Consider the following 26,231-nt stretch of genomic DNA (forward strand, 5'->3'; position numbering starts at 1 on the left):
AGCAGAGGACTGCATTTGAGTACGAGGGATCTTTGAAAAAATTGTTACACTAGTAGTAATAATTATTATCATTTTATAAAAAAGGTTTAATTAAAAAAATATATAATTTACAGTTTGATGGTTGTAAATTATTATGAACCTTTATATATATACATACATACAGTACAGGCCAAAAGTTTGGACACATTACTATTTTTAATGTTTTTGAAAGAAGTTTCTTCTGCTCATCAAGGCTGCATTTATTTGATCAAAAATACAGAAAAAAAAAAAAAAAAGTAATGTTGTGATATATTTATTACAATTTTAAATAATTGGTTTTTAATTTATTATACTTTAAATGATCATTTATTTCTGTGATGCAAAGCTGAATTTTCAGGATCATTACTCCAGTCTATCACATGATCCTTTAGAAATCATTCTAATATTCTGATTTATTATGAGTGTTGGAAACAGTTCTGCTGCCTAATATATTTGATGAATAAAAGGTTAAAAAGAACTGCATTTATTAAAAATATATATATATATTTTTTTTTTTCTAATAATATAAATCTTCTTTACTATAACTTTATGTGTACAAAAATATAATATAATATACATATTTAGCTTATATTTTTTAAAAGTGCCTGTCACAAGAGGATCATCATATTTGGAGTTATGTGGTAAAGTTGTGAAAAACTGTGCTCTATAGGATCGAGAACCGGAGACCAGTCTGCATGGTGTGACTGTGTATTTTGAAGAACAGCCATTGTAGGCCACTGTAATACAATAGTCCACATTTTTGGAGAAACTCAACTTTGCAAAAGCATACTGAGTAGAATTACAGACTTTAACCTGCGCGCTGAATCACTTTCTCGTAATTCAGTTAAAGGGGAACTATGCGGGTTTTTTTTTTTTTTTTTTTTTTTTGCTTAATTTACCTTAACTGAACAGCTTCGGAGTCATGGGAAAGGTTATATGACTTTTTTCGGGTTGAATGGTGGTCTTCTCGCTTCCCTCTGCCGGCCTCAGCGTCAGGAAATATCGCGTGATATCAGGTTGTCAAACACAGTGTTGTCAAATATCTATTCCGAAGCTGTAGGGGAGCTCTATAGAGAAACCTGTGTGCAAAAAGTGAGAAAACCGCTAAGAAATTGCCAAAACTGCGTCGCGCCGCTTTAATGCAGCACAGATGTGGAATTGCTAGCATTAGCAATATGTTCACATAAGAGGTTGACTATATTTGATGACTAACACCACTGATTTCCATTTGACGAACATCTTTTTCCTCCCGTGCGAGTGTTTCATTAGTTGTGAGATTCCAGAGATTCCCGGCTGTTAACCTCATCTAACAGGACTTTCGTGTCACCGCAAAGCTCCCTGTGGTGTGAATGACAGTGGTTGTGGAAGTGTGAATCGGGGCACAGTTGCCAGGATGAAGACGTTCAAAGTCATAGCATCATGTCACTGCTCTTGTGCAAGTGACACTGCTCAACTTGACGGTAGCTGTCACTCACGTCTCCTCGAATCACCAGCTCTCGCTAGAAACCTATGACTTCTGATCGCTTTGCTGCTTTGTCAGTGTAAACACACCATGTAAACACTGGGATGTTGTGTCTGTTATTCCTTGCACATTTATTTCACATATTCAGGCGCTTTATTACACCGTCCTCATTGTCCGTTGGTGTTATCACACAACGCAGGGTCGCCTGTTATCTTCTGCACCTTCATATGTTGAGTTGATTGTTTTTGAGCCTCAGGACATGCACATTTGAACCAGGAACAAGGTTCTGTTCCCTAAAGCTCTGTCCTGTGCAACCCTTCAGGTGGGTTATTATGGGCTGCGAGTGTTGTCTTGTTGTGGGTCTTTCTGCACCATTTTCCAGTAGAGCCGGAAAACGAGGATGAAATCGTGGAAACCAGCCATAAAAATGGAATTTAATCACAAGTAGGGCTGTACACAAATCACCATATAGTGTCTGTGAATATTAAAAGTGCAAAAATAAATAAATAAACATGTAAATATGAAGTCTTCATGTACTTCTCAAAGTAATAATAATAAGACTTATTTTTATTTTTAAAGAAATAATCATATAATGTTTCTTATATGTTTTAACATTAAACCTCTGCAGTGCAGCACTTGTTTAATTATATTTGATTACATTTATTTTGATTACAATTATATTGTTAATTCTTTATGCCTTCTTTTGATTACCACCGTTAATAATACATTTGTTTTAAATAAAAAAATTCTGAGACAACACAGAATTTCTCCCAAAAAAATTTAATAAAAGTTAAGGCCCTATTATTGTAAAAAATAAATAAATAAAAAGTTTTAAGAATTAAATTGATTAGACTTGCTTTTTGATTAATACAATTTAACTTTATCATTAAAATGGAATCCAGGAAAATTCAATTCAATTAACAAAATTAACATTTTGGGGAAATGACAGAGAATTTGATTCAATCAATCAATCAATCAATCAATCAATCAATCAATCAATCTCATAGGTCCCAAAAAAAGTCAAACTTTTTATAAATTGTTGTTAAATTGTATAAGTTTCATGATTAATGATGAATTGATTAGACATGCTTTTTGGTCCGTGTAACGCTTTGCAGTTCTTTGTTCAATTTGCACCATCAAAATTAACCAAATGAAAAACTTTAATTTTCCATTTCTTTGGAATAATTCACAAACGGAAAATTGCTTCTCAGTTTAATTTTCAATTCTACAACCTGGGTTGTTGCGTCCGAGTCAAATTTTTGAACAAACATAAAAAAAAAATGACTCATTGCTGTGATTTTCCATTTCTCTGTGTTTTGCTCGCGGTTGGACCGTACCAGTTCCACTGGGGGGTGGGGATGCATTAACCATAGGCAGAGCGCTGTAGCGTTTGAAGATGGTGAGTGCGCGCGCGGCCGGGGCTTTCTCTCTGCTCGTTCTTGTGCGGGAAAAAAAGAGATTCGCTCTTGCGCATTAACAACCACTCAAGTGTTACAATAATATGCTCTTGACAGTCGTTATTAAAATTACACGACAGAAAGAAACTGCCTCAAAAGAACTATAGCTAAAGAAGAGAAGAATGTGGTGTCTGAAAGCTGGCGTGTCTGACATGTCGATAAATCAGTGGTGTCTAGTTTTTTGTAGCTAGACGGTTGGACCGACCACCGGTTGGAACTTTAATATTCATATCCACTAGTCCATATCGAGATTTGATTCATTGTATAGCCCTACTTTTGATTTATTCATTCAAAACCCTTCAAAAATAGCCAAATTCCGTGACGTTCTGCTTAGCAAGCTCCATTTGTGACTGGATTCCGCGATTCGATCCGTGTCGCTTCGCAAACACAGACGGGGTGAATTAATGAATGAAAGTGTGAAAGTTCTGACACAAAACGAAGTTGTTACGTATCCTCACGCTTTTTTAAGTGGGTATACGGAAATCCTTGGCCTTTTCTAGTGGCTATCACATAGACTGTACACTGACTGTACACCACTGCGATAAATCCCTATGGATAAATCATGGACAGACTCAGACATGCCATAGCCTACACATGCTACAGCGCTCTAATGCCTATGCATCCACACACCCCCCCCCCACCCCCCGCTCCACCCCCGAGTGGAACTGGTACGGTCCAACCGCGAGCAAAACACAGAGAAATGGAAAATCACAGCAATGAGTAATTTTTTTTATGTTTGTTCAAAAATCAGACTCGGACGCAATAACCCAGCTTGTAGAATTGAAAATTAAACTGAGAAACAATTATCTGTTTGTGAATTATTCCAAAGAAATGGAAAATGAAAGTTTGAAGCCAATTTTTAATTTGGTTAATTTTGATGGTGCAAATTGAACAAAGAACTGCAAAGCGTTACACGGACCTTTTTGATTACAAAAAAATTATTTTAACTGTTAAAATGTTCCATTAAAATGGAATCCAGAAAAATGTAAATGGTAAAAAACTGAATTTGAAAAAAAAAATCAAATGGATTCAAATTCAAAGGGTTCACAATGATATTTGTCTGTAGTCCTAGGATAATATTTGATGACGTCTTTATAGCTCTGCATTTTCCGTGTTTTGTTTCAGAAGGTGTTAAGATGGTGGCCATGTATTATGCAGCGTTGTGTGCGCTGGCTGCTGACAATGAGTCCCAATGCACACTCCTATAGCGGTCATAATTCACACTTCAGGGACAGAGATTCACAAGTCTCCAAAGTGAGGTGTGCGATAAAGTTTAATGCAGAAGAATACTAATAAAATCTCCAACAGAAACTCAATGAAAATAACCAATGAATATAATCCGTTACTCTCCAATAACCTGTATTACGTCATACCAGAAGTTGTTTTCTCACTGAAGAAAAAGTGACTTGAAATACAATACAATACAAATCATGCTAACCTGCATTTTAAAGAAATTACATTTTTGGCTAGCTCACTAATTGTCCTCGAGGTCTATAATACCTGGGGGGTATTCCATAAAGCAGGTTATGTGACATCTCTGGTTAAGTTTACAGATAAACAAGCGGATAACCTCAACTCCAGGGTTAGTTCACTTCAGAATAATTCAACACATGTGTTTCTTAATGATGAGGCTCCAGTGGGCATGACATGATTGCACAATTAAACTCTTAAAATAGTTTTAGCAAGTTATTAAATATAGCAATGCTAATGTGTTTGGTCTTGGCAGACTAGATGTCGCTGCAGAGCAAGTATGGACCTGCTACTGCTAACAGATACTCAGACACGCTGCTGTGAGCATGTAAGATATGCATACATATCAATAATACACAATAACAGACATACATCAGTCCTGTAGCAGATCTAGACAGGTGGAGCTGGGGAGGTGGAGGGGTTCAGGGGAACTCAGATCTAGACAGGTGGAGCTGGGGAGGTGGAGGGGTTCAGAGGAACTCAGATCTAGACAGGTGGAGCTGGGGAGGTGGAGGGGTTCAGAGGAACTCAGATCTAGGAAGGTGGAGCTGGGGAGGTGGAGGGGTTCAGTGGAACTCAGATCTAGACAGGTGGAGCTGGGGAGGTGGAGGGGTTCAGAGGAACTCAGATCTAGGCAGGTGGAGCTGGGGAGGTGGAGGGGTTCAGGGGAACTCAGATCTAGGCAGTAGGGATGCGCGGTATACCGGTACTGCAAAAATACCGGTATATATTATATTTCAAACGGTACAATATCATAATTTTGCTCAATTCGGTATTTGATGCGCTGCTGTTTCGAAGTTCACCGCTAGGCGGCAGTGCGCTACCCAAACTGACGCGGGTCACGCAAAACCGGCAAACGGTGACAACAGAGGAACACGATGGATCAAACAGATGAAGCTCATTCTACACGCCCGAAATTAATAAATAAAGAGAGCAATAGGAGTGAAATATGGCATTACTTTGCCTACAAAAGTAATGAGAAAGGTGAAGCAACAGACCTCAATGCACCACTCTACAAACGCTGCTTTAAATTAGCCACGGGAGGCAACACATCAAATCTGGCTAACGTTAAGAACCACTTGTCATTTGATCATCCTGACTTGTTCAAAGAGTTCAGAGATCGACAGGTGAGTCCATCATTCAACTGATTTAATTTAGACTTTTATTCACAGCGCACATACATAAGAGCTTATCAATTATGACACGGTAAACATGAAAGCTCAAATGTGATTGCATGACACGCTAGAACCAATGAAGTTTAGTCCTCATAATTTTTGCACTTTCAAACAGTCATATATTCATTGAATTTGAATGAATAAAGAGATTAGTGATATTAATTTTAGTATTAGTGATAGTAAAATTAATGGCATATCACTGCTGCTGTGGCGTCCGACTGAGGAATCAGCCGAGAGAGAGTAATAGTAGTAATATGGATATAATATGAATGTTAGAGTAACACTTTACATTTAAGCTACATTGTCAACATTCATTAACCTGACCTAACAGTATTATAGAATTACAAAAAAATATATATATATTTTTTTTTAAATCAAAATGTAACCTACTGTAAGTTCCCTGACTGTTTTATTTATTTTAATTTTTTTTAAAACATTTTGATAACTTTTTGTTTGCACATTTCGGTACAGCAGAGTTTCAAGCAGTGTTTTTTAATAAAATTGTTTCAATTCACTTAAATTTTGAGGCTGGTTATTTGTCACCTGTGGTATCGATTTAGTATCGATACCGAGGTATTAGTTTCTGGTATCGTACCGAAACCAAAATTGTGGTATCGAGCCATCCCTACTAGGCAGGTGGAGCTGGGGAGGTGGAGGGGTTCAGAGGAACTCAGATCTAGGCAGGTGGAGCTGGGGAGGTGGAGGGGTTCAGAGGAACTCAGATCTAGGCAGGTGGAGCTGGGGAGGTGGAGGGGTTCAGGGGAACTCAGATCTAGGCAGGTGGAGCTGGGGAGGTGGAGGGGTTCAGAGGAACTCAGATCTAGGCAGGTGGAGCTGGGGGAGGTGGAGGGGTTCAGAGGAACTCAGATCTAGGCAGGTGGAGCTGGGGAGGTGGAGGGGTTCAGGGGAACTCAGATCTAGGCAGGTGGAGCTGGGGAGGTGGAGGGGTTCAGAGGAACTCAGATCTAGGCAGGTGGAGCTGGGGGAGGTGGAGGGGTTCAGGGGAACTCAGATCTAGACAGGTGGAGCTGGGGAGGTGGAGGGGTTCAGGGGAACTCAGATCTAGGCAGGTGGAGCTGGGGAGGTGGAGGGGTTCAGGGGAACTCAGATCTAGACAGGTGGAGCTGGGGAGGTGGAGGGGTTCAGGGGAACTCAGATCTAGGCAGGTGGAGCTGGGGAGGTGGAGGAGTTCAGGGGAACTCAGATCTAGGCAGGTGGAGCTGGGGGAGGTGGAGGGGTTCAGGGGCACTCAGATCTAGGAAGGTGGAGCTGGGGAGGTGGAGGGGTTCAGGGGAACTCAGATCTAGGCAGGTGGAGCTGGGGGAGGTGGAGGGGTTCAGGGGAACTCAGATTTAGGCAGGTGGAGCTGGGGGAGGTGGAGGGGTTCAGGGGAACTCAGATCTAGGAAGGTGGAGCTGGGGAGGTGGAGGAGTTCAGGGGAACTCAGATCTAGGCAGGTGGAGCTGGGGAGGTGGAGGGGTTCAGAGGAACTCAGATCTAGGCAGGTGGAGCTGGGGAGGTGGAGGAGTTCAGAGGAACTCTGAAAGCTGCTGCAGGATAACTTTACAGCAAACACTGAACCAGACTATTGAAATGTTGAGCAAGCAATCTCATTGGCTGCAGGATCAGCAGAGGCCAATCAGCTTGTGTCATGCGGTGATGATGTGATTGCTTGTGGACTGCATGTGAAGGATCAATCATGACTGAACTAGATAATTACTATTTTAACGTAAAACAAACTTATTTTATTTTAGTCTATTTTATTCTCATCTGACACATTGTTAATCTGCATTCAACAGTTGTTGTTTTTTCATCTATAATGAAAATGCATATTTGATACATTCACTTTTTTCAACAAATGTGAGCACAAAATGGCTAAACATATATATATATATATATATATATATATATATATATATATACACACAGCAATATTATTTTTGCAAGCAGAGATTTCATTCAATCAATAGTTCAGTCTCTCTGTTTTTATATATATATTTTTTTAGCATCAAACAAACAATATACTTTTTGTCCGCAGTAATAAAAAACTGATTAAAGATATGATTAAACATGGTTGCACAACAGCACAGTTGGTGGCAATATGCACTGAGAATATAAATCACAATTAAACAAAAGAAGAAAGAAAGAAATATGGCACATTGACTGAACTTATTCCGGGCCGCGTATTTGGAACTGATAATCACAAGAAAGAAAAGTGTGGGTTAATCAAGCAAGAGTTTGGGGTTTATGTGACCATAAGATAAATCTGCTTTCTGGAAACAGTTAAATCTGTTAGGCTCAGAGACCATGTGACCCATGGAATGAAGACTGTAAGGTGTGAACCTCCCAATAGCTACAGAAACAATCAGATCTCTTACAAAATACATAAGCATAACCATGATGCTGTGTATTCAATATCCAATATGTGTGTCCCTGAATGTACTCGGCGCTCCCACAAAAGTGATGTGGAGTGTGAAGAAATAAGAAAGGATGGTCACAATGAAATCCAACCACAAGCTGTCTCAGGAGACACTTTTGAAACGCATGTTCATATTAGGTGGAGACGGAAATGTGTCTCGGCAGACCACTTGTGTTCGGATCACCAATAACGCATGTAAATACCAGGTGGAACAGGGCCTCAGGTGTCGGGAGCTGACTTCACCACATCAAGCACCAAAAGGTTATGTTTTAGACGTGTGAACTTTAATATGGAGAGAAAGGTTTGGTTGTCGATCAGGAGTGAATGATCATTGCAGCTTGGCTGAACAATACATGAACTAGACTTACATTTCCTTAAAAAGGTGAGTGGTGTTTTCATATTCGTAATGCTGGAGTGTTTTGGGAAGTCTCTATGATATTCTGGTCACTAGGTCTGACGCTTTACGCTTTTTATGCTACCAATTCAACACATTTGCCTTTATTCTGTTTATAGACGCATCATACCAGGTTAACATCAGTGAGATCAAATGTCATCATTGTGTGATGACAACACAAGATGTTTTATAGTTGTTTTTCAACTGCTTACACACAAAATCCTTACTTACCCTGACACTCAAACACCGGAACCACACACCAAATCTGCAAAACCATACTCTAATTCTCTGCCTTCGACTCAATTTCTAACTTCCAACTTCATAAAACACTTTTTGCAAACCACAACACACAATAATCTAACGCTTACAGTAAAAAAAGTAATAGTTTGGTTTCAATTTTGCTTTTGTGTTTACCGTGAAATTTTCAACATCTCTCTGCCAATTACTTTCAATCTTCTACAGAAATGTACATAGTAGCTCATGAAAGAAGAGCTTTGGGTTTTGAATAACTGTGTATATGATATATCCCAAAATATAATATTATGGCAAAGGTGTTTGCAACGTAAGTCACATGTTTGCTTTTGTGATGTGTTTGTGATATTTTGAATGCAGTGCTTCATTTTGCAAGATATGTGAGGTATTTTGCATTGTGTGTGTGCAATTCTTGGATCTGTGTGTAAAGTTTTAAAAAAAAGAAAAAAAGAATTCAATTGTTGAGTCAAATCAATTGTTGAAAATCACTTTTCACTCGAGTAGTAAGTGAATAGGACAAGTCATGACTTTGAGAAAAACAATTTGTTCAAAGTGTGCCAAGATTACGTGGGATATTTCCTCTCTTCTCTCTGGAGATCAGCTGTACCGTCCACAGGCAGCAGCAAGTGTGTGTGTGTGTGTGCGGATGATGAGGTGGAGGATGAAGAACTTCCTGCCAGGCTTTGTGCAAATCAGCCCAAGTTTGGATAGGAGTTGAGGAGTGATAAGTGCACCTCCAGGATGATTCATATTGCCTCTGTCTGGTGGATACTGCTCCACTAGATACATTATAAATCATTTACAGAGTCATTTTGGAAGGCAATATCCGCTACTAAACTCTGGATTTTCTACTTGTTATTATTCCAAGCCCTCCGAGGAATGGAGGTCTCAGGGTCTTAAGCTTTAAAAATTGAAAATTGATCAGTAGTTGAGCAGAGAAGAGTTTCTCTCCACTGGGGACGACCCTCCTCATCATTAGCATTTACAGTGTTAGCACAGGCGCCTGCGAGGCACTTACAAATACCAGCTTTCCAGGGATGGGGACGAGGACCTGTGCCTGAAAAATCTTTTAATACATTTCTGTCAAATATGGAAAGAGAAGTTGCTATTTTAGCTTGATGGGAAACCTGCATACATACAGTATGTTTTATTTACTGATTGAGTGGTTCTCAACTAGATTGGCTTCGGGACCTGGATTTTACACTGGACGACCAAACATGGTACCAAAATAGCTTACTGTACAAAAGAAACAAGAATGCCCTTAAAATCAAACATTGAAATGTATGAATACTATGAACACCATAAGCTTAACAATAACAAGGTCATTCGCTAGTAATTAATATATCACAGTTTCAAGCGGTGACTTTTTTAACTGGGTATGTTGGGTGGCGCGTCAATGTCAAAAAATGCAGATGCATTGGATGGGTTTATAATAAGTGAGATGTTTGCTACTCACTTACTCTCATGACACATAGCAACACAGCTAGTGTTCCTAATATGTTTGACCTTTTCACTGAAATTAGCCTATGTTTACCTGTTGAGACATGTCTTTACAAGCACCATAAAAGCTGATGAGTTGAGTAAGGAAATACTTTATTTTTAAATATTTTTTTATATACAATCTACTTAGTTTTGTATCAACTTTCTCACTAGAAATGAAATCAAAAGTTGTTTGTTAGCTCAACTGTCACTGAATTGAATGCACAGGATTGTGGGATATCAAAGACAGCAAAGGATACATCTATGCTGCCTTCAAAACCGATCAGAGGAAGGTTTCTCAGTAGACAAGATCATTGGATTCAGACCTGGCTTGTTGCTTTCCTACCTCTGAATCCTTCTAGCAGAGGAAGCATTTTTCAGCTTTGAGACGCAGCCTCTCTCCATGTGTTAGCATCTGTCTAATTTGGCTACAGGCTAATTTTAACCAAGTGACTGATGAACCAAAATACCCTTGAGTTTGATTGGGCACACAGGGTTTGACATGACATGAATGGGGAAGCATTTGCTGTTTTGCCTTCTTAACTATGGAGGGTTATACAGTTATTTGCACTTTATTATTAATATTTAGCAATGTTTTTGCCCCACCGTTCACAATCCCATGTGAACATAGCTAGTTCAGATCCATCAGATGACTGTCAACCCTGTTTCTGAAGAGTGTAGGCATTGTGAGACATGTTTAAATCAACCTGCGGCAAAACTTTTATTTGCATGTAGTTGTGCAGGCCTTTGGATGCATTGGGAACATTGACATATTTATGAGTGCTGTTCTATGCGCATACAGAAAAAACAAGTAAATAAAAGATGGTCCCATTTAACGTTTTCCTGTCTTGTTTTTCCCCCCGCAGGAGAGAGGACCTGACGAGAATACTGGACAGTGAATGAGGATTCACCCGGAGGGGAACGGTGCTCGTCTATGCGTTTTTTCTTCAATGACAGGAGTAATCGGGCTGTGTTTGAGGGTCTGAAGGCAGGAGACACGTGCTGGAGGAGGTTCTCAGCGTACGTCGGCATCTAGCAGCAGCTGCCTTTTTAAAGGACCATGTGGTTAGCCGTGCGCAAAAACCGGCTCCTTTTGCACCAGCAGGACTGCTGCGGTGGCAGGGCTCGCAACGTTTCTCTGTGGATATGGATTTTTTGTTGGTGTATGACGCTTGTCTGGGGACAAGGCTACTACCCCACTGTGAACACGCAGTACGGGAAATTACGGGGCGCGCGGGTTCCGTTGCCTAGCGAGATCCTGGGACCGGTGGACCAGTACCTGGGAGTGCCGTACGCCGCCCCGCCGGTGGGGGAGAAACGCTTCCTACCCCCTGAACCGCCCTCGTCTTGGTCGGGGATCAAGAACGCCACTCATTTCGCGCCGGTGTGCCCGCAAAACATTCACAACGCCGTTCCGGAGATCATGATGCCAATCTGGTTCACCTTTAACTTGGATATAGTTGCCACTTACATACAAGATCAAAACGAGGATTGTTTGTATCTAAACATCTATGTTCCAACGGAGGATGGTGAGTGTGTCGGGTATAACGAAGGAAAAGATCTCGCTATTACATTCTGTCACTTCCTGTGTTGTGTTTGAAGCATGAGTTGTCGTCTGGCGCATGCTGTGTCTGTGTTCACCATTTCCATTCTTCATCTTGACTTGATCTGCCATGAAGTCTTTCCATCAACTCTTCCCTTCCATGCCACTGTTATGGGTTCCTCTTTTGTGTTGTTCAAGAGAGCAAACCAAAAAGAAAGAAAGAAAGCTAGTAGAAAGCAGTAATCTTTTTAATGTAAGAGCTCAGATTCTAATCTGACATGAAGTTTGGATGTAATGATCTTGGTGCACCTCCCTCTCCTCACTGTCTTGACTGTTCTGGGGGATTAGCGATCCGAGATTAGCTTGCTTGATGCCAGAATGAGGCTTTTTGTAGAGTTGCTAAAATGTTCTGGAACACAAGAGGCCTGTGGCATCAGTCCTAACCATGTAAGACCCTTTACTGTCCCACTTTCTTCTGTTAATGTTCAAAGCCTTTATTGAGGAACTTAAGATCTTTAAACAAATTTTGTGATCAAGTTGTCACCCCAGCACAAAGAGCATTTCTTACAAACTCATACAGATTTGAAAGCAAAAGCACTAGCTCTGTTCCAAAACCTAGCGAGCTGTCTTCTTAGGATGCCTACATGTTAAAGTGACTTTGACTGATATGAATGCGGAAAGTTCATTATAAGGGCATGGAAAGACAGTGTCAGTTTGAAATCAAGTGGGCATGCAGTGAAAAACACTACTGTGCCCATTTTAAATTCTCATTGGTCAATTAATGCCTATGTCACAGTACAGTTTTTCTCAATTGGTGCTAACCGTAGTAGGATTACCAAGTATTGTTTGTTTATCTGTTGCCGCCAGATGACAGATGAACTTGATTAGCTATTATAATTAAGGGGTTCAAGCGCAAAGCACTGAAACCCTATTGTAATTGTAAGGATTTGTAGTATTATTCTTCCACCGCAAACCTGATCGTGCAGACCAAACCATAAGGCCTAGAGACTTGAAACTTGGCCAGATGGTAGGTCTCAATTTGGGGAGAGACTGACATGATATCACCCCAATCAGCCAATAGGGAACAAAAATGCAAAAGTGCGCCTAATTCCTAGACCATTTGTAGTAGTCATAAGTGCTCTTATATTAATAAATATCTCCAATTTCATTTCCGCCAAGAAAAATGTTCTGCCATCTTGGATTTTGTCCGAAACCTACTTTTCCGAACTAGTCCTAGGTTTTTCACCCCACTGGAACTAGAGATCGACCGATAGTGGATTTTACAGATACCGATATTTAGGTTTGACCGCACATGCCGATAACAGATTATTCAACCGATATTATTTTTATTTTTTTTATGGATATTGGATAAAAAACAAACATAACACTCCAAGTAAAACAGTGCTGAACTGAAATGTACTAAATTAAATAGATATATAAATACGAATATATTAAAATGAGAAGTTCTACAGAACAAATTCTACAGAAAATAATTTAAACATTCAAATATTACTGGTCTAATGTGTTTTTCTTTAGCTATAACCTAGAAACATACGTACATTTCCACTTTGGTACCACTTTGCAAGTCCCATTTGTTAACAAGGATGTATTAGCTAGCTTTCATGAAATTTTTAATGCATGTATTGATATTTGAGCAATACAATTGTACCTTGATCATTCATGTTAGTTCATAGCATAGGTTAACAGATAAAAAAAAATATATATATATACTCAATTTAAAATGTATTAGTAAATGTCGAAACTAACAATGACCAATACTTCTACAACATTTATTAAAACTTAGTTAATGCTAAAAATGTTATCTTATTGTAAAGTGTTACCATTTCATATAAATACAAAGAGTCATTCTTAAAGATGGCCATCTTTAAAGGTGCTGTCTGTAAGAATGACAGCTAGTGGTTGAAATCGGTACTGCAGTCCAAATTCTAAATATCAGAGATCGTTGTTTCCCCCGCCCCTCCTCCTCAGCCTCGACGCTCACACTGGTTGCCAGTTTGAGTACACGCAACAGTAAACAGCGCAATTGGAAATGAAAGCCAAGGAGGCTTACAGACTGTAGGTTAATGAGTTGATTTATCCGCGTTTTAATATGCTCTCATTTGAAGAGATTTTTAGATGGATATCAAGGTTTTTTAGGTTGTGTAGAATCTGCAATCTCTGTTCGCTCGTTTCCAAGTCTGCAATACGTTGTGTTTCTTGCAACTGGCATCACGGCTGTCGAAATACTATTGGGTGAACTGGCAGTGGGCGAGATCACACCGACCAAAACAAAACACAACTGACAACACAGAACGTGTAAAATAATAAGTAAAATAACTGGCTGTAGAAGTGTTTTTCAGAGAAACAAGTATGTGAACTTAGCATGTTTCCTAAATATCTGCAAACATATTATGGCATTTTTATGCATTAGTAGAGAAAAAAAGTAACATACATCACCTTTAAACATCTGCAAAGGCCAGAGCATTAACATTACATAATTGTAAGCCTATATTACATGTATAGTCTCTCACTTTATTTGTTTCTTTTTCAGAACACTTGATGAGTATCTAATCAAAATAACAATATGTATTGTAGTAATACAAAAAAGACCTGGGAAAACTATTGGTGTGGATTTTTGCTGATAAACGATAGATCCACCAATCAACTATCGGTACTGATATATCGGCAAAACCGATGAATCGGTCGACCTCTAATTGCAAGATATGGTTCTAAACAAGAATGCAAACTTTTATGGACATCGGACCATAGGTGGTGCTATAACTGTTAAAAAGCTTTAAAAATCATAAATGGTCCTTTCCATCTCTGATCTAAGAGGTTACAGGCTTGTTAAATAACACATAATACCTTTTTACTCGTGTGCTTAAAGGCCTTAAAGCGCTTGAACCCCGATAACTGCTGCTCGCAGCTATATTTATTATTATTATTATGTACCCAAGCAAAACAAAACTCTTAAAATACAATGATTGCAATGGTTGGCTACAATGATTGGCTTATTTCTAAAGAGATAGTAAAACATTAGCATGTTGCTAAGCTAATGACAACATTCTAACATAAATAAGGCATAGTGCACAAGTACTGGGGGAAAATTAATATTTCACTTAGAATTTTTTCATGAGCTGTCTAGGACAACACTATGTTTTGGAACAGAGCTACTGTTTAATTTAAAGCTACAACTTAAAACGCAACTTAAGTCATAAAACCAAAATGGACTTAAATGTGGTGGAGCACACTTACAGCAATTCTCTGCATCTGTTCGGTCTCATTCTCAAAGCACATTTGGTGCATCGTACAACAGAGCCATGCATTTCTCATGCAAAACCTAGAGTGATGCAGCGGTGCAGGGATTGTGATGAGGAAGAGTTCAGTCAGTTTCTCCTGTGCTTGTAAAGGGTCTTATATAGCAGTGCATGTGAAACTAGGCTTCCTGTGTTCCAGGGTGCAGCAAATCAATTCCACCTTTTTTGGAATATTTTCTGCCCAAAAGACAGAGCACCCCAGCTAACGTTCTGGACAGGTTCTCTTTGTTGTTCTTGTGGGGAGGGGGAGTGACGTTGTTGCATGTTCTCCTCAAACGTTTCTTCCAGAGCCTTCTGTTATTTTGTAGTCTTTTATTCATTTTACAGTCAAAAGAATATCCAAGGAATGTGCCAGAAAACCCAACAAGAAAATATGTAGAAAAGGAGGTATGTAAGCAAGCCAACATTGGAGCCAAATACAGAGAAGAGAGCGACTGGTACTTCCTCTCTCGTTCCCAAGGGATATCTCCGTCAACTACACAGTCTTGTGCGCTCAGCAGTGTTAAAAATGTCTGTATATTTCTTTTAATATAGTTTTATTTTATTTTATTTTTTATTTTTTTGTGAATATGTGTTATTTCAAATTACTATACAATGTGTATGTAGACAACTCCCAGTTATACTAGATGACATGAAGTGGTGGCATTATTTTTATTTATTTATATATAAATGTTTTGTCATTTCATTTGAAAAGGTTAATATTGTTAAAATCATTTTGTCACTTGATTTTGCCCCCCAAAAGTGTGAATAACCGCTGACAGTTCTCTTTCAAAAATGTTTAGTGTTCATGTTCAACCTTGTTACGTTTAAAAACTTAAAAAATGCCAAGATCAGTGCAAAAAAAAAGAAAAAAACTGCTGCTCTCTACCAAATATACTTGCATTATGTCAACTCAACAGTCAAGAAGCCATCAAAGCACAATAATGTTAACTATATGCTTTGATTCCTTCTTGACTGTTGAGCATGACAAGGTCAATATAATTGCTTACTAAAAACTAAAGATTGCAAGCAAAAATGTCCTCTTTTTTTACGTAAAGACTTCTTTTTGACCATAGAGAGTTCATAATATGATATTTAAATGGGCAAGTTTGAACAGGGTTGAATCAAAAGTTATAAAAGTTATCAAATTTGGCACACAGATAGAGGACAGTCTGACCATTAACCACAGCAATGTTGGAGTCTCTACATCAATCCCTCTAGCGCCACCAATGGATCAAAGTCCATGGCGGCAAGTTTCAAGTTCAAATTCAAGTTTATTAGTTAAACCGTTCTTGAATAATGTGCGAAGTTGCAAACTAATTCAACAAAGAGCACGCCAAAAGGGACATGATGATATATCTCCACAACATTTTAGTATAATCAGACCCAACTTGGTGTTTGTTATGACAACCATGATCTAAGGATACCTGCACAGATTCGGCACAGTGCCACCTGTTGGTCAAGAGATATAAAAATGGAAATTTTTGCTTATTTCTGAGCAGTTTTGCCAAACATCACAAAACTGATGTCTTTAGATTTGGTGCAGCATGCCGAGTTGAATGATACCCAACTTTCCTATTTCGCCTATTTTAGGCATCACCCATTTAGATTTTGTGTCTTAAAATGCTATATTTTACGAATGCATTGGCATATCGTTACAAAATGTGTGTTCGGCATGATGTCTTGAAGGTACTCAAAAAGTTTTGGGGCAGTGCCCCCTTGTGTTTAGAAACCCCTGTCCAAGAACGTTGGTCCGATTTTCACCAAAATTTGATTCAGATCATCTTCAGACCATGCCGGCAAAAACGTATGGATTTCGCGTTGATAGACAAAACCGTTATCATTTAACACATCAACGAATTTGATGGCGTGATGCCAAACTGAATCTAAAGATTTACCTCTGCAAGGCTTTGCTGTATTGACTCCAAACTTTGTGTTTGTCATTGTCACCCTATGCTGACCAGACCACGTCAGTTTGGTGATAGCGCCACCTATTGGTCAAAAGTGATAAGCAATGTAATATTATTACAAGTGATTTATTTAGGATTTTTGAACCATTTGCTTAAAATCATCTACAAATGTCTTGAATTAGTCATTTTTGAAGTTAGTGTGCTTGGCCCACTAATCACTGTTTGCAGCTATATTTATTATTGCTGTTGTTATTATTATTCGACAAATACAACCCATTTAAATGTAATGGTGATGAATGTCACATGCAATTTAGCTGATATTTTAGTGACATTTTAAAAAAAAAAACTACATTTTAATGCATTGTTTATTTTTGCATTGCACACTAAGAGTTCAGTCTCTAAAATAATCAATTACTATAACTTATTAATCTTAATTATGCATGTAGTAAGTCATGGGGACACTCAAAATGATAACGTTTCCTGACAAAGACCTATATATTATCTACGTAATGCTGAACTCATGTTTTAATAGACAGCACATCTAATTTATTCAGCGTTGTGACACTGATGTCATAACACAAAGAATCATACAGTAAGATATGAGTCAGTGATGTCATCCAGCTTGATATGTGTCGGAACTTGTAATATCATATGACATGAGTAATGATGAGTGTTCCTGCAGCCACAATATGGAGTCTGTCATTACAGAAACCTCCGCACCAATGGCAAAATCAATGCATTGTTTTAAAAGCAACAGCCATGAGGATATAGTTCCAGTAAACGTAGCATGTGTTTAGAGGAGCATATAATAGATGACCTCAAAGCCACAGACACGGACTAAACGCAAAAACTGAAATGTTATCTAGTTAGATAGATATTGGTTTTAATTGGGGTAAAAACAATGCTTCTGTAACAGCAACATATTTTTCACCAGGGGAATTCCAGGTTATTTAAGAATGGGATCCAGCAATCACCTATAATTAAGCAATAATAATTATAACCTTGAAAATACCAACATCAAACAGACAGTACTTTGTATACACTTGCACTCGGTAAACAGTATTAATAATGACATCAGCTGAATTTAGGGATCCATTCTCATTGTGATTCATTGAATTGCACTGGATTTCATTGAGAAATGTTCAGAGTTTAAAAACAACTTAAGCTGTACAGGCAGCATCTGTGACTTGTTATCAATAACCACAAACTAATTTAAACTCAGTTTAAAATAAGCAAGCAAACGAACAAAAATAGTACAGTAGTGCATTAACAGTAGAGGTCTATTGGGAAAGTGTACAAGAGGATTTAAAAGCAGACATTTGAAGCTTGCATTTTGGTTAAAGCACTTCATTCTTCCATACAATGATGTGTTTTTTGCAACCCGGTCACACTAAATGCGTCTCTTTTGAGATGTTGTCTAAAACGGACTATCTAGGTGAACTTCTGACGTTATTTCTGTAAACAGCACTTTGACGATAGTTATGTCATTTTTCTTCCTAAAACCCTTGCGTGTATTGTGTGAAAGTTGGATATAGGTTTGCTCAGGTGTGTTAGTGATTTTATCGCATTAGTCTAATATTAACACAGATGATGTTTAGGTTTTGTGGCTATTCTTTTGAAACCGTGTGTGTCTGTATAACATAAAATCCTCAGTGAAGACACTTTCCAATATAAACCTCCATCATAAATATATTGTTGTGCTTTTTCAAAATGATTTTAATGTCATAGATGCTGTCTTGCTCGTCACTGGGGCTTGTATTAAACCCTGAATATGCCTTTAAAGCATTTTGGGGAAACTGGAATATGGAGACCCATGACCTTCTCTAACCACTCAATTTGCATTTTTAAAGGGGTGGTTGAGTGTGATTTCACTTTTCTAACTTTAGTTAGTGTGTAATGTTGCTGTTTGAGTTACATCTGCAAAGTTACAACGCTCAAAGTTCAAAGCAAAGGGAGTTATTTGCTTTTAAAGAAAAGGACTAAAACAAACGGCTGGTTGGGACTACACGACATTCCTCTCGGGTTAGTGACATCACTAACCCTAGAATTTACATAAACCCCGCCCCCGGGAACACGCAGTCCATGTTGAGAAGAGGAAAAGTTGTTGTATAAGAGTACATTTGTGAGTCAGCTCAAACTTTAGCATCCATCTTTTCACATGCAATAGAAAGTCACTCTGTGTGCATCTCACAACAGTTCCTATTCAAGCGATTTATAGATTTATCATGACAGAATATGCTAATTGAAGATAGTTAACTCCACATCAGCAACATAAATTTATCAACTAACCATTCAGAGACGTCCTGTTGCATTCTACATGTTGTCACTTCTTATTGAGTCTCTCCATCCTTATCTGACTCCGTTTAACATTAAAGGCAGAACAGTTTCTGTCATTTTAGTGTGTCTGTGAGGTAACAGCAGCTGCTAACAGACACGAGCTCTTGAAACCCCGCCCTCTGCAGCAGCTCATTTGCATTTAAAGGGCCAGGCACAAATATAAAAATATATGTGGGGTTATTTTGCGCTAAAACTTCACACACACACTCTGGGGACATCATAGATATATTTTACATCTTGTGAAAAGGGCATTATACCACCCCTTTAAAGAAAACAAATTCATTTGATATTGTTTATGCATATTGTTATTATGTTTTCATTAATAAAACTGAGTTGTTTCTGATAAACTGTAAGCTCAACAAGACCTAAAAACTGTTGAATAACAAGGTTTTTTAGAAGAAAAAACTAAACAAATGCTTGTTATTATGACAGCAAAATGATAACAAAAATGGCAGTAATTTGTGCATTATTTAGTACTTGCATTAGCACACTTAAAACAAAAGGTTATAATGAAATAAGTGTCGTTCCTCTGAAATGAACATTAGCATGTTTCTGCCACAGAATAATAATAAAAAAAGGTAATTGTGGCTTAATTTTATTCTCACAATCCCGAGTTTAGACATAACATTTAATTGCTAGATATAAACTTGCAAATTGTCGTATAGTCCGAATTGTGGGATATAAACTTGTAATTGCGAGAAAAATTGTGAGATACAGAGTCACAATAGATCAACAACAGTCAATTCCATTTCCTCCATAGCGAAACAGATTTTTAATGATAACTTGAACACCTTTAAAGTCAGCCCTATGAACTACGCGGTTGTTCATCGATGGTATGTGCTTCTGTTGAAGCCGTCAGCCCGCATTATTTCAGCTAATTCTTAAAATAATTGTATTTAACAGCATATATATATATATGAATGTTTTACAATAAACTAGTTTTATATTTCTCCATTGTTTTTTATTTGATTCTGTGGTTCGCAATGCTTCATGGGATTGTAGTTATTTCCCTCATTAAAGCTGTTAAACACACAGTCTTGTCCTATATCGCTTTAAGGAAGACTTTTTTTTTTTAAATCCCAATGGGAAAAATGAATGTAAAAAACACTTCCGGGAAGGAGCACCACTGATTTTTTATTCTGTGGCGGAAACAAGCTTCCATAGAAATGAAAAACATCATATCCGAAATGTAAAAACCTTTATAGTGGGCCCACAGTCATTATTATTTAGGTTGCACTGCTTGATATGACAGCTGTCTTTACACTGACACCTAGAGGTGTGGATGAAGCATTAGACAAAAGCACATGTTTACGATTACCAACTCCACCAATGTAGAAATGCACCAGATAAAGCTAAAACGAGCGGTATTCAGCTGATCATGCATGATCTCAACATGTGAAATAAAAACGCTTACGTATACACTGCAGTCTCCACCTCAGGATTATAAACAAAATATCCTATTCAAAGGTGTAAAACCTTACACAAAACGTATCAAAATAACACGCAACATCTGTCACATTTGTAGAAGAGGTGTCTGGAAAAAATAATGGCATTGTGTTGTGCATCAGATTCCCTGGAAAGCTTCCGGAATCAGAGAATAGAGAACGGCAGAGCGACACTCCTGTGTCACAGTCTCCCGTGATCTTGTTATGAGAAATGTAAATAACAGCCAAGCATCAAAACCAATGTCTTTCCACAGAAGCAGCTGCTGAACTATTAACAACAGCGTTCAGGGGGAAACTACGGCTGCAGTGAGTTTGCACTGTCGGTTAAATGATCTATGTGGTGTGAGGGAAAGTCTTACGGGAACAAGCCCTCCCTAGAGGAGCCGTCTGTCTGGATATGGGTCAGGAACGCATTTACTCTACCTCGTTTATTTCCTCTTCTTAATATACTCAGATTTGCTGAATCTACAAATATCATGGCTGATAGCATTAGAAAGAAACCTGAATGCTATTTTAGTATTAAGCCAATGATTTCTTGTATTAAATGGTTGATTTGTTTATCAGGGTTTCTACGGGCGTTTATATTTGGGGTTTGCGATTTCCCAAGGCTGTTTGTGATTTCCCAAGGCTACACGTTGATTATCGTAATAGCATGTAATATATTCATGTGTAAGAGCAGCTGAAGTTTTGAACTCGCAACACAACATTTGCATTAGAAAGCACAATTCTGAACTCTAAAATGAGGCGTTTGGTTGTTAGAGAGCAATATTTTTTGATCAGACCAAAAAATAACCTGTTAGTCTCAACATGCAGCAACATGAAATCTTATGTAAATTCCGTCAAATTTGCATAACATAAAACCATCAGTAAGGGTTGCCAGGCAACAGTACGCTTGTGCTCTAAGAGCCTGTTGATGGTCTATCCACTCCGTCGAGCTGTTTCAATCCAATTTGCCCTAGGGATTTACAAAAGAAAATTTTATCAAGACATTATGTTAGGTGGAAAAGCTGGAAATGTGACAGAGAATGGAGGTACAATCAAGCTGAATCACACACTCTCTCTCATACACTCACACACACACACATATAAAAGGTCGTACATTTAGTAAACACATTAAAGTTCACAAGTGCACAAACACTTCGATCTGTTACCAGAAAGAGCTGTTTTCTGATGAATGCACAAAAGCAAAAGCAAATGACGAAACCCTAATTCCTCGTTCGCTTTAAAATCTTATTTCTAATCCCACAAAACTGATCCATTGACAAATTATGAAAGTGCATTTTCACTGCAATTTTTTTTTTTTGCTTTGTCATGTCAGGTTCACAGAGTATTTTTGGCATAATTTGATCTTCAGAGTTTGTCGATTTTGGATGCAATCGTGTTGTTCTTCACAAACACATTAAAATACATTTACTTCTATAATGTGACATATAAGTGAAACAGCACGTTCAGCGATTTGATAGAGAGAGTGAGAGAGAGAGAGAGAGAGAGAGAGAGAGAGAGAGAGAGAGAGAGAGAGGGTGAGAGAGAGAGAGAGAGGGTGAGAGAGAGAGAGAGAGAGAGAGAGAGAGAGAGAGAGAGAGAGAGAGGGTGAGAGAGAGAGAGAGAGAGAGAGGGTGAGAGAGAGAGAGAAAGGGAGAGAGAGAGAGAGAGAGAGAGAGAGAGAGAGAGAGGGAGAGGGAGGAACAAAATAAATTGTGGGGTTTGTTGGAGGAGTTGTAACAAAATTTGAGTGATTGCAACAAAAGTCCACTGAAGGCGAGCTGAAGTTTAGAAACCCATAAGCTGTCTATTTGACACATATAATCCACAGTGAACAGAACGAGACGGTGACGTGAACTCAGCTTGATTGAAGCCCTATTCAGACGGTAAATGTTTCTCATGCGGGTGTAAGGTATATTCAGCATTCACAGGGGTTAGTTTGTGATTTTACATCCGGATATAAAATGTCAGTGTTTTTTCTCCCACCACCCGCGTAAAAATCTCGGTCTGTTTTTTGACGAAATTTTGGCATTTGAAAGATGTACACTTTTATTACTGAACTGCTGGAAAGTATAAGTACAAGAACGATATTTCATCACCGCTCCACCACAGCGAGTGAGTATAAAAAGAAGAAAGAGAAAAAAGGGGCTGTTATTGTGGCAGCAAATACAATACAGTACATTTCAAAATATAAACCAAGCTTTGTTTTTACTTAATGTAAATAAGAGGTTGCATTAACTTATTTCTGCTCATTTTTAAAATGACATTCATCATTTTGAGATCAAATGCAACACCGTTTTAACTGTGGCAGTCTGCTCTCCTATCAAACTGGAGATTTAAATAATCAAATAATAAATATGATATTATTTACTTATTATTTCCAGCACATGATCAAAACATGACAGTGACGCAAAACTGATTAAACATTGTGTTTCTTTGGAATAATGAATCGTTCACAATAAGGCCAGGAACATTAAGTAAGTAATCAGGGTGAAATCTGGATTCATGTTGACCTTTAAGCAGTGGTTCTACTTTCGTGAAACATGTGAAAATGGGTCACATAGACAGCAGGGGGAAAACGCTAAATGTCAATAATAAAATGCTAATATGCATTTAATTTGGAACAAAATGACACAATACATTGGCTCACCAACATCCAAAAGAAGGCGGTGCATCCAATCAAAGCCATCGAATGTTGTTTTGCACAAATGTGTCTGTCGGACAGTTTGTGTGGCATTCATCCGTCAGCCTGGACAAGTTTAGCCATGGACACTTTTGCATGTTTTGGTGTTGTGTTGGGTCATGACTTCATGTTGAATGTAAAAAAATATAATAAGGAACAATTAGTGAATTAGATGTCATGAACTCACCGTGAACAACATTTTTGCAAGCATTTATTAATCTAGGCTAGTATTGATTTATAAATATACTATTGTTCATTGTTAACTCGAGTTTGTTAATAATACATTTACACAAGGACCCCTTAAATTATACAACAATTCACAATGACCTTTCATTACTGACCCAGGCTCTTGTGATTACTGGATAAAATAATAATCATAATTCAAAACAGTTTTATAGAGGCTGCACATGCAGAGCAATGTCTAGTAGATAATATGTTCAAATAAGACGAAACACATTTATTCACACTTGAATTTCCCATGTAATCTCTATGACTTTTTAACATTTTATTGATTTCCATTTCTTTTCCAGCCTTTCTTTGACTATACTGTAATAACATGCTTATAGTACCAAATTAATGTTATTTATATACTTGGTCGTTAAAGCTATCAATATTTATGTATGGTCGTATATTTTAATTATACTTGATATATTTTAATGTGGGAGAGAATTAAACGTTTAGCTGAACTTTAGCTTCTTAATCGTAGCTTGGGTTCAGATCAAATACGCCCTGCAGAACGAATGCTAATTTATACAACTTGCAATGTTAAAATGTATTAGCATAAGTAGAAATTAACATTAACCATGATTAATGGCTGTAAAGGTGTTTCGTTGTTATGCTATTGCGGTTAATGTATAGGACCTTATCACCAAACCAATTGTGGACCAAACTATACATATGTTCTCTGAATATTTTATAATCATATACCATATGATGCTAGCAGGAGGCGCTTTTAATGAATTCTGTAGTCTAAACTTTGTGCATCTATTTCTGTTTATAAATTCAGTTTAAGAACTCCCTGCTGTTAACAGAACGTTTAATGCCTAAAGGGTGTTTTTTAAAGATTGCATTAATGCCATTCCCCAAGTACATGGTCAATTATGATTATTTGCTTCTATTAACATAATATTCCGACGTTGGCTACAGATTTCCTATGAAACACGCATGCATGATGAAATCACTCAGGGAGATATTTCTGTTTTAAATGTCATTTATCAAGAGAGAATTCCTGCTTTGGTGCGGTCTAATTGTTTGAGAGACGGGAACGTTTTTACACACCATTCAGAGGGTTTTTTTTCCCACGAGAAAGACGAATTGGACAAGTCGTCATATTCCGGCGCTCTGCCAGCGTGATGGAAACTGCTAAGTATTAGAATCTGAACCAGGCTCCGACTGAGCGGTGACAGACAATAAAATGGCATGGAAATGGCTTTTGGATCGCTCGACTTTCCCGAGGTTTGAGATGTGTGCGCGTGTAGCCGCAGGCTAGAGAAATTGCATGGCAAACAGCAGAGGCATAAACGGAGAAAAGGGGTGGGCGGAAGTTAGGGAAGAAAGGCACAAGGGAAGCGGATGTCCCCTCCGCTTGATATGGAGCAGCTCTTTTAAATGTGCGGCAGCCCATAGGCCTGGCGTGAGCGAACTCTTCATTCACTGACACTTGAAATGCAAGACACAGCTTATCCAGGAAGTTTTCCCTGGGATCCCACACTGCTCGCTGGCCCAGTGTATCTGCCTGTTCAGAGCGCAGTGTCTTTGTTCTTAGTCCTTCTATAAAGGGCCGGTTATTCCTCCAAGGTCGGGTTGGAGCCGTTTTCGTGATCTATACATCGCTTGCTCATTTCATCCACTCCAAAATCAGCATGTATGTTATCAATAAAGTTCTGAAACTGCTGATTTTAATGTAATCATCAATTTCCGTGCACCGTTTTATTTTTATAAAAAATTTTCTCTTTCATAAGCGCTCTTCGCAGTCACTCTTGGTTATTGTTCGGTTAACGGCAAGGACAGCTCATAATGCAGTCCTCTATTTATCCAGCACTTGTAATAAAAACAAAAGGCTTGTGATATAAAAGTCCTCTGGGCTACTAATGCCCTGGTGGAAATTTTCGGCTGTCCTTTCTCTAGGATTATAGTCTCCTTAACCTTTAAAGTCGACATCAAGTCGAAATTGGCCCTAGTCACTTCCTTAATAACATGTTCCTGGTTTTATTGTACACAATTTCGTAAGTCCTCAGAGACGACTTTCCTTTGTGCTGTCATCCACGAGTGGAGACTATAGTCAGTGTTATTTGCGGATTGCTTTAGATGAAAAGATGAGGTTATGGCAATAATAGAAAATAACAATGTGTTCACACTCTGAAGGTGTCTGATCCTTTTGCAGGTTACTAGACAAACAGCAAAAGTGCCTTCAGCTTCTGTTTACTGTGAAATCTGCGGCGTCAATAGACTTACACAAAAGGCATCGATATTTTAGAAAGTAAAACTAGTTTCTCAAAATGCCTTGATATTGTTGCAGGTAAAATGAGTCATGCTTGTGAATTTTTACAAAAAAATATATTAAATATTGATTATGCTATATTTATACATTTAATCAGGTGTTCCTGGATCTGGAAAAGAAGGAGAGATGATTGTATCTGCCAGTTATGTGTTGTATCAACTCGAGTTCATGAGTATTCATGAGTATTCGTACATTTTAGGGCTTTGAAACGATTAATCGTGATATATACAGTATATATACAGTATATACATGAAAATATTTCTCAAATATAAACATGCATGTGTGTATTGATATAAACAAAACAATTACACAGTACACACACATATATTATGTGAACACAAACTTTTATTTTGGTTGCGATTAATCGAGATTAATCATTGCACAGCCCTAGTACATTTACATAAGTTTG

General features: G+C 38.1%; 1 protein-coding gene across 3 annotated transcripts in view; it reads left to right on the plus strand.

Moving 5' to 3' along the window:
• nlgn3a (neuroligin 3a) overlaps positions 1–26,231 on the plus strand; it is a 235,510-nt gene that overhangs the window by 54,516 nt on the left and 154,763 nt on the right. For 2 of the 3 annotated variants that reach the window (XM_082178302.1, XM_082178303.1), the window contains exons 2-3: positions 10,993–11,655; positions 15,314–15,373. In XM_082178302.1, the coding sequence (XP_082034428.1) occupies positions 11,187–11,655; positions 15,314–15,373 (529 nt within the window). In that variant the 5' untranslated portion in view covers positions 10,993–11,186. The remainder of the gene's footprint in view (positions 1–10,992; positions 11,656–15,313; positions 15,374–26,231) is intronic. The other variant, XM_082178304.1, reaches the window with a different exon arrangement.

This window comes from Leuciscus leuciscus (assembly GCF_965113295.1).
Source record: "Leuciscus leuciscus genome assembly, chromosome: 8".
Taxonomy (NCBI): domain Eukaryota; kingdom Metazoa; phylum Chordata; class Actinopteri; order Cypriniformes; family Leuciscidae; genus Leuciscus; species Leuciscus leuciscus.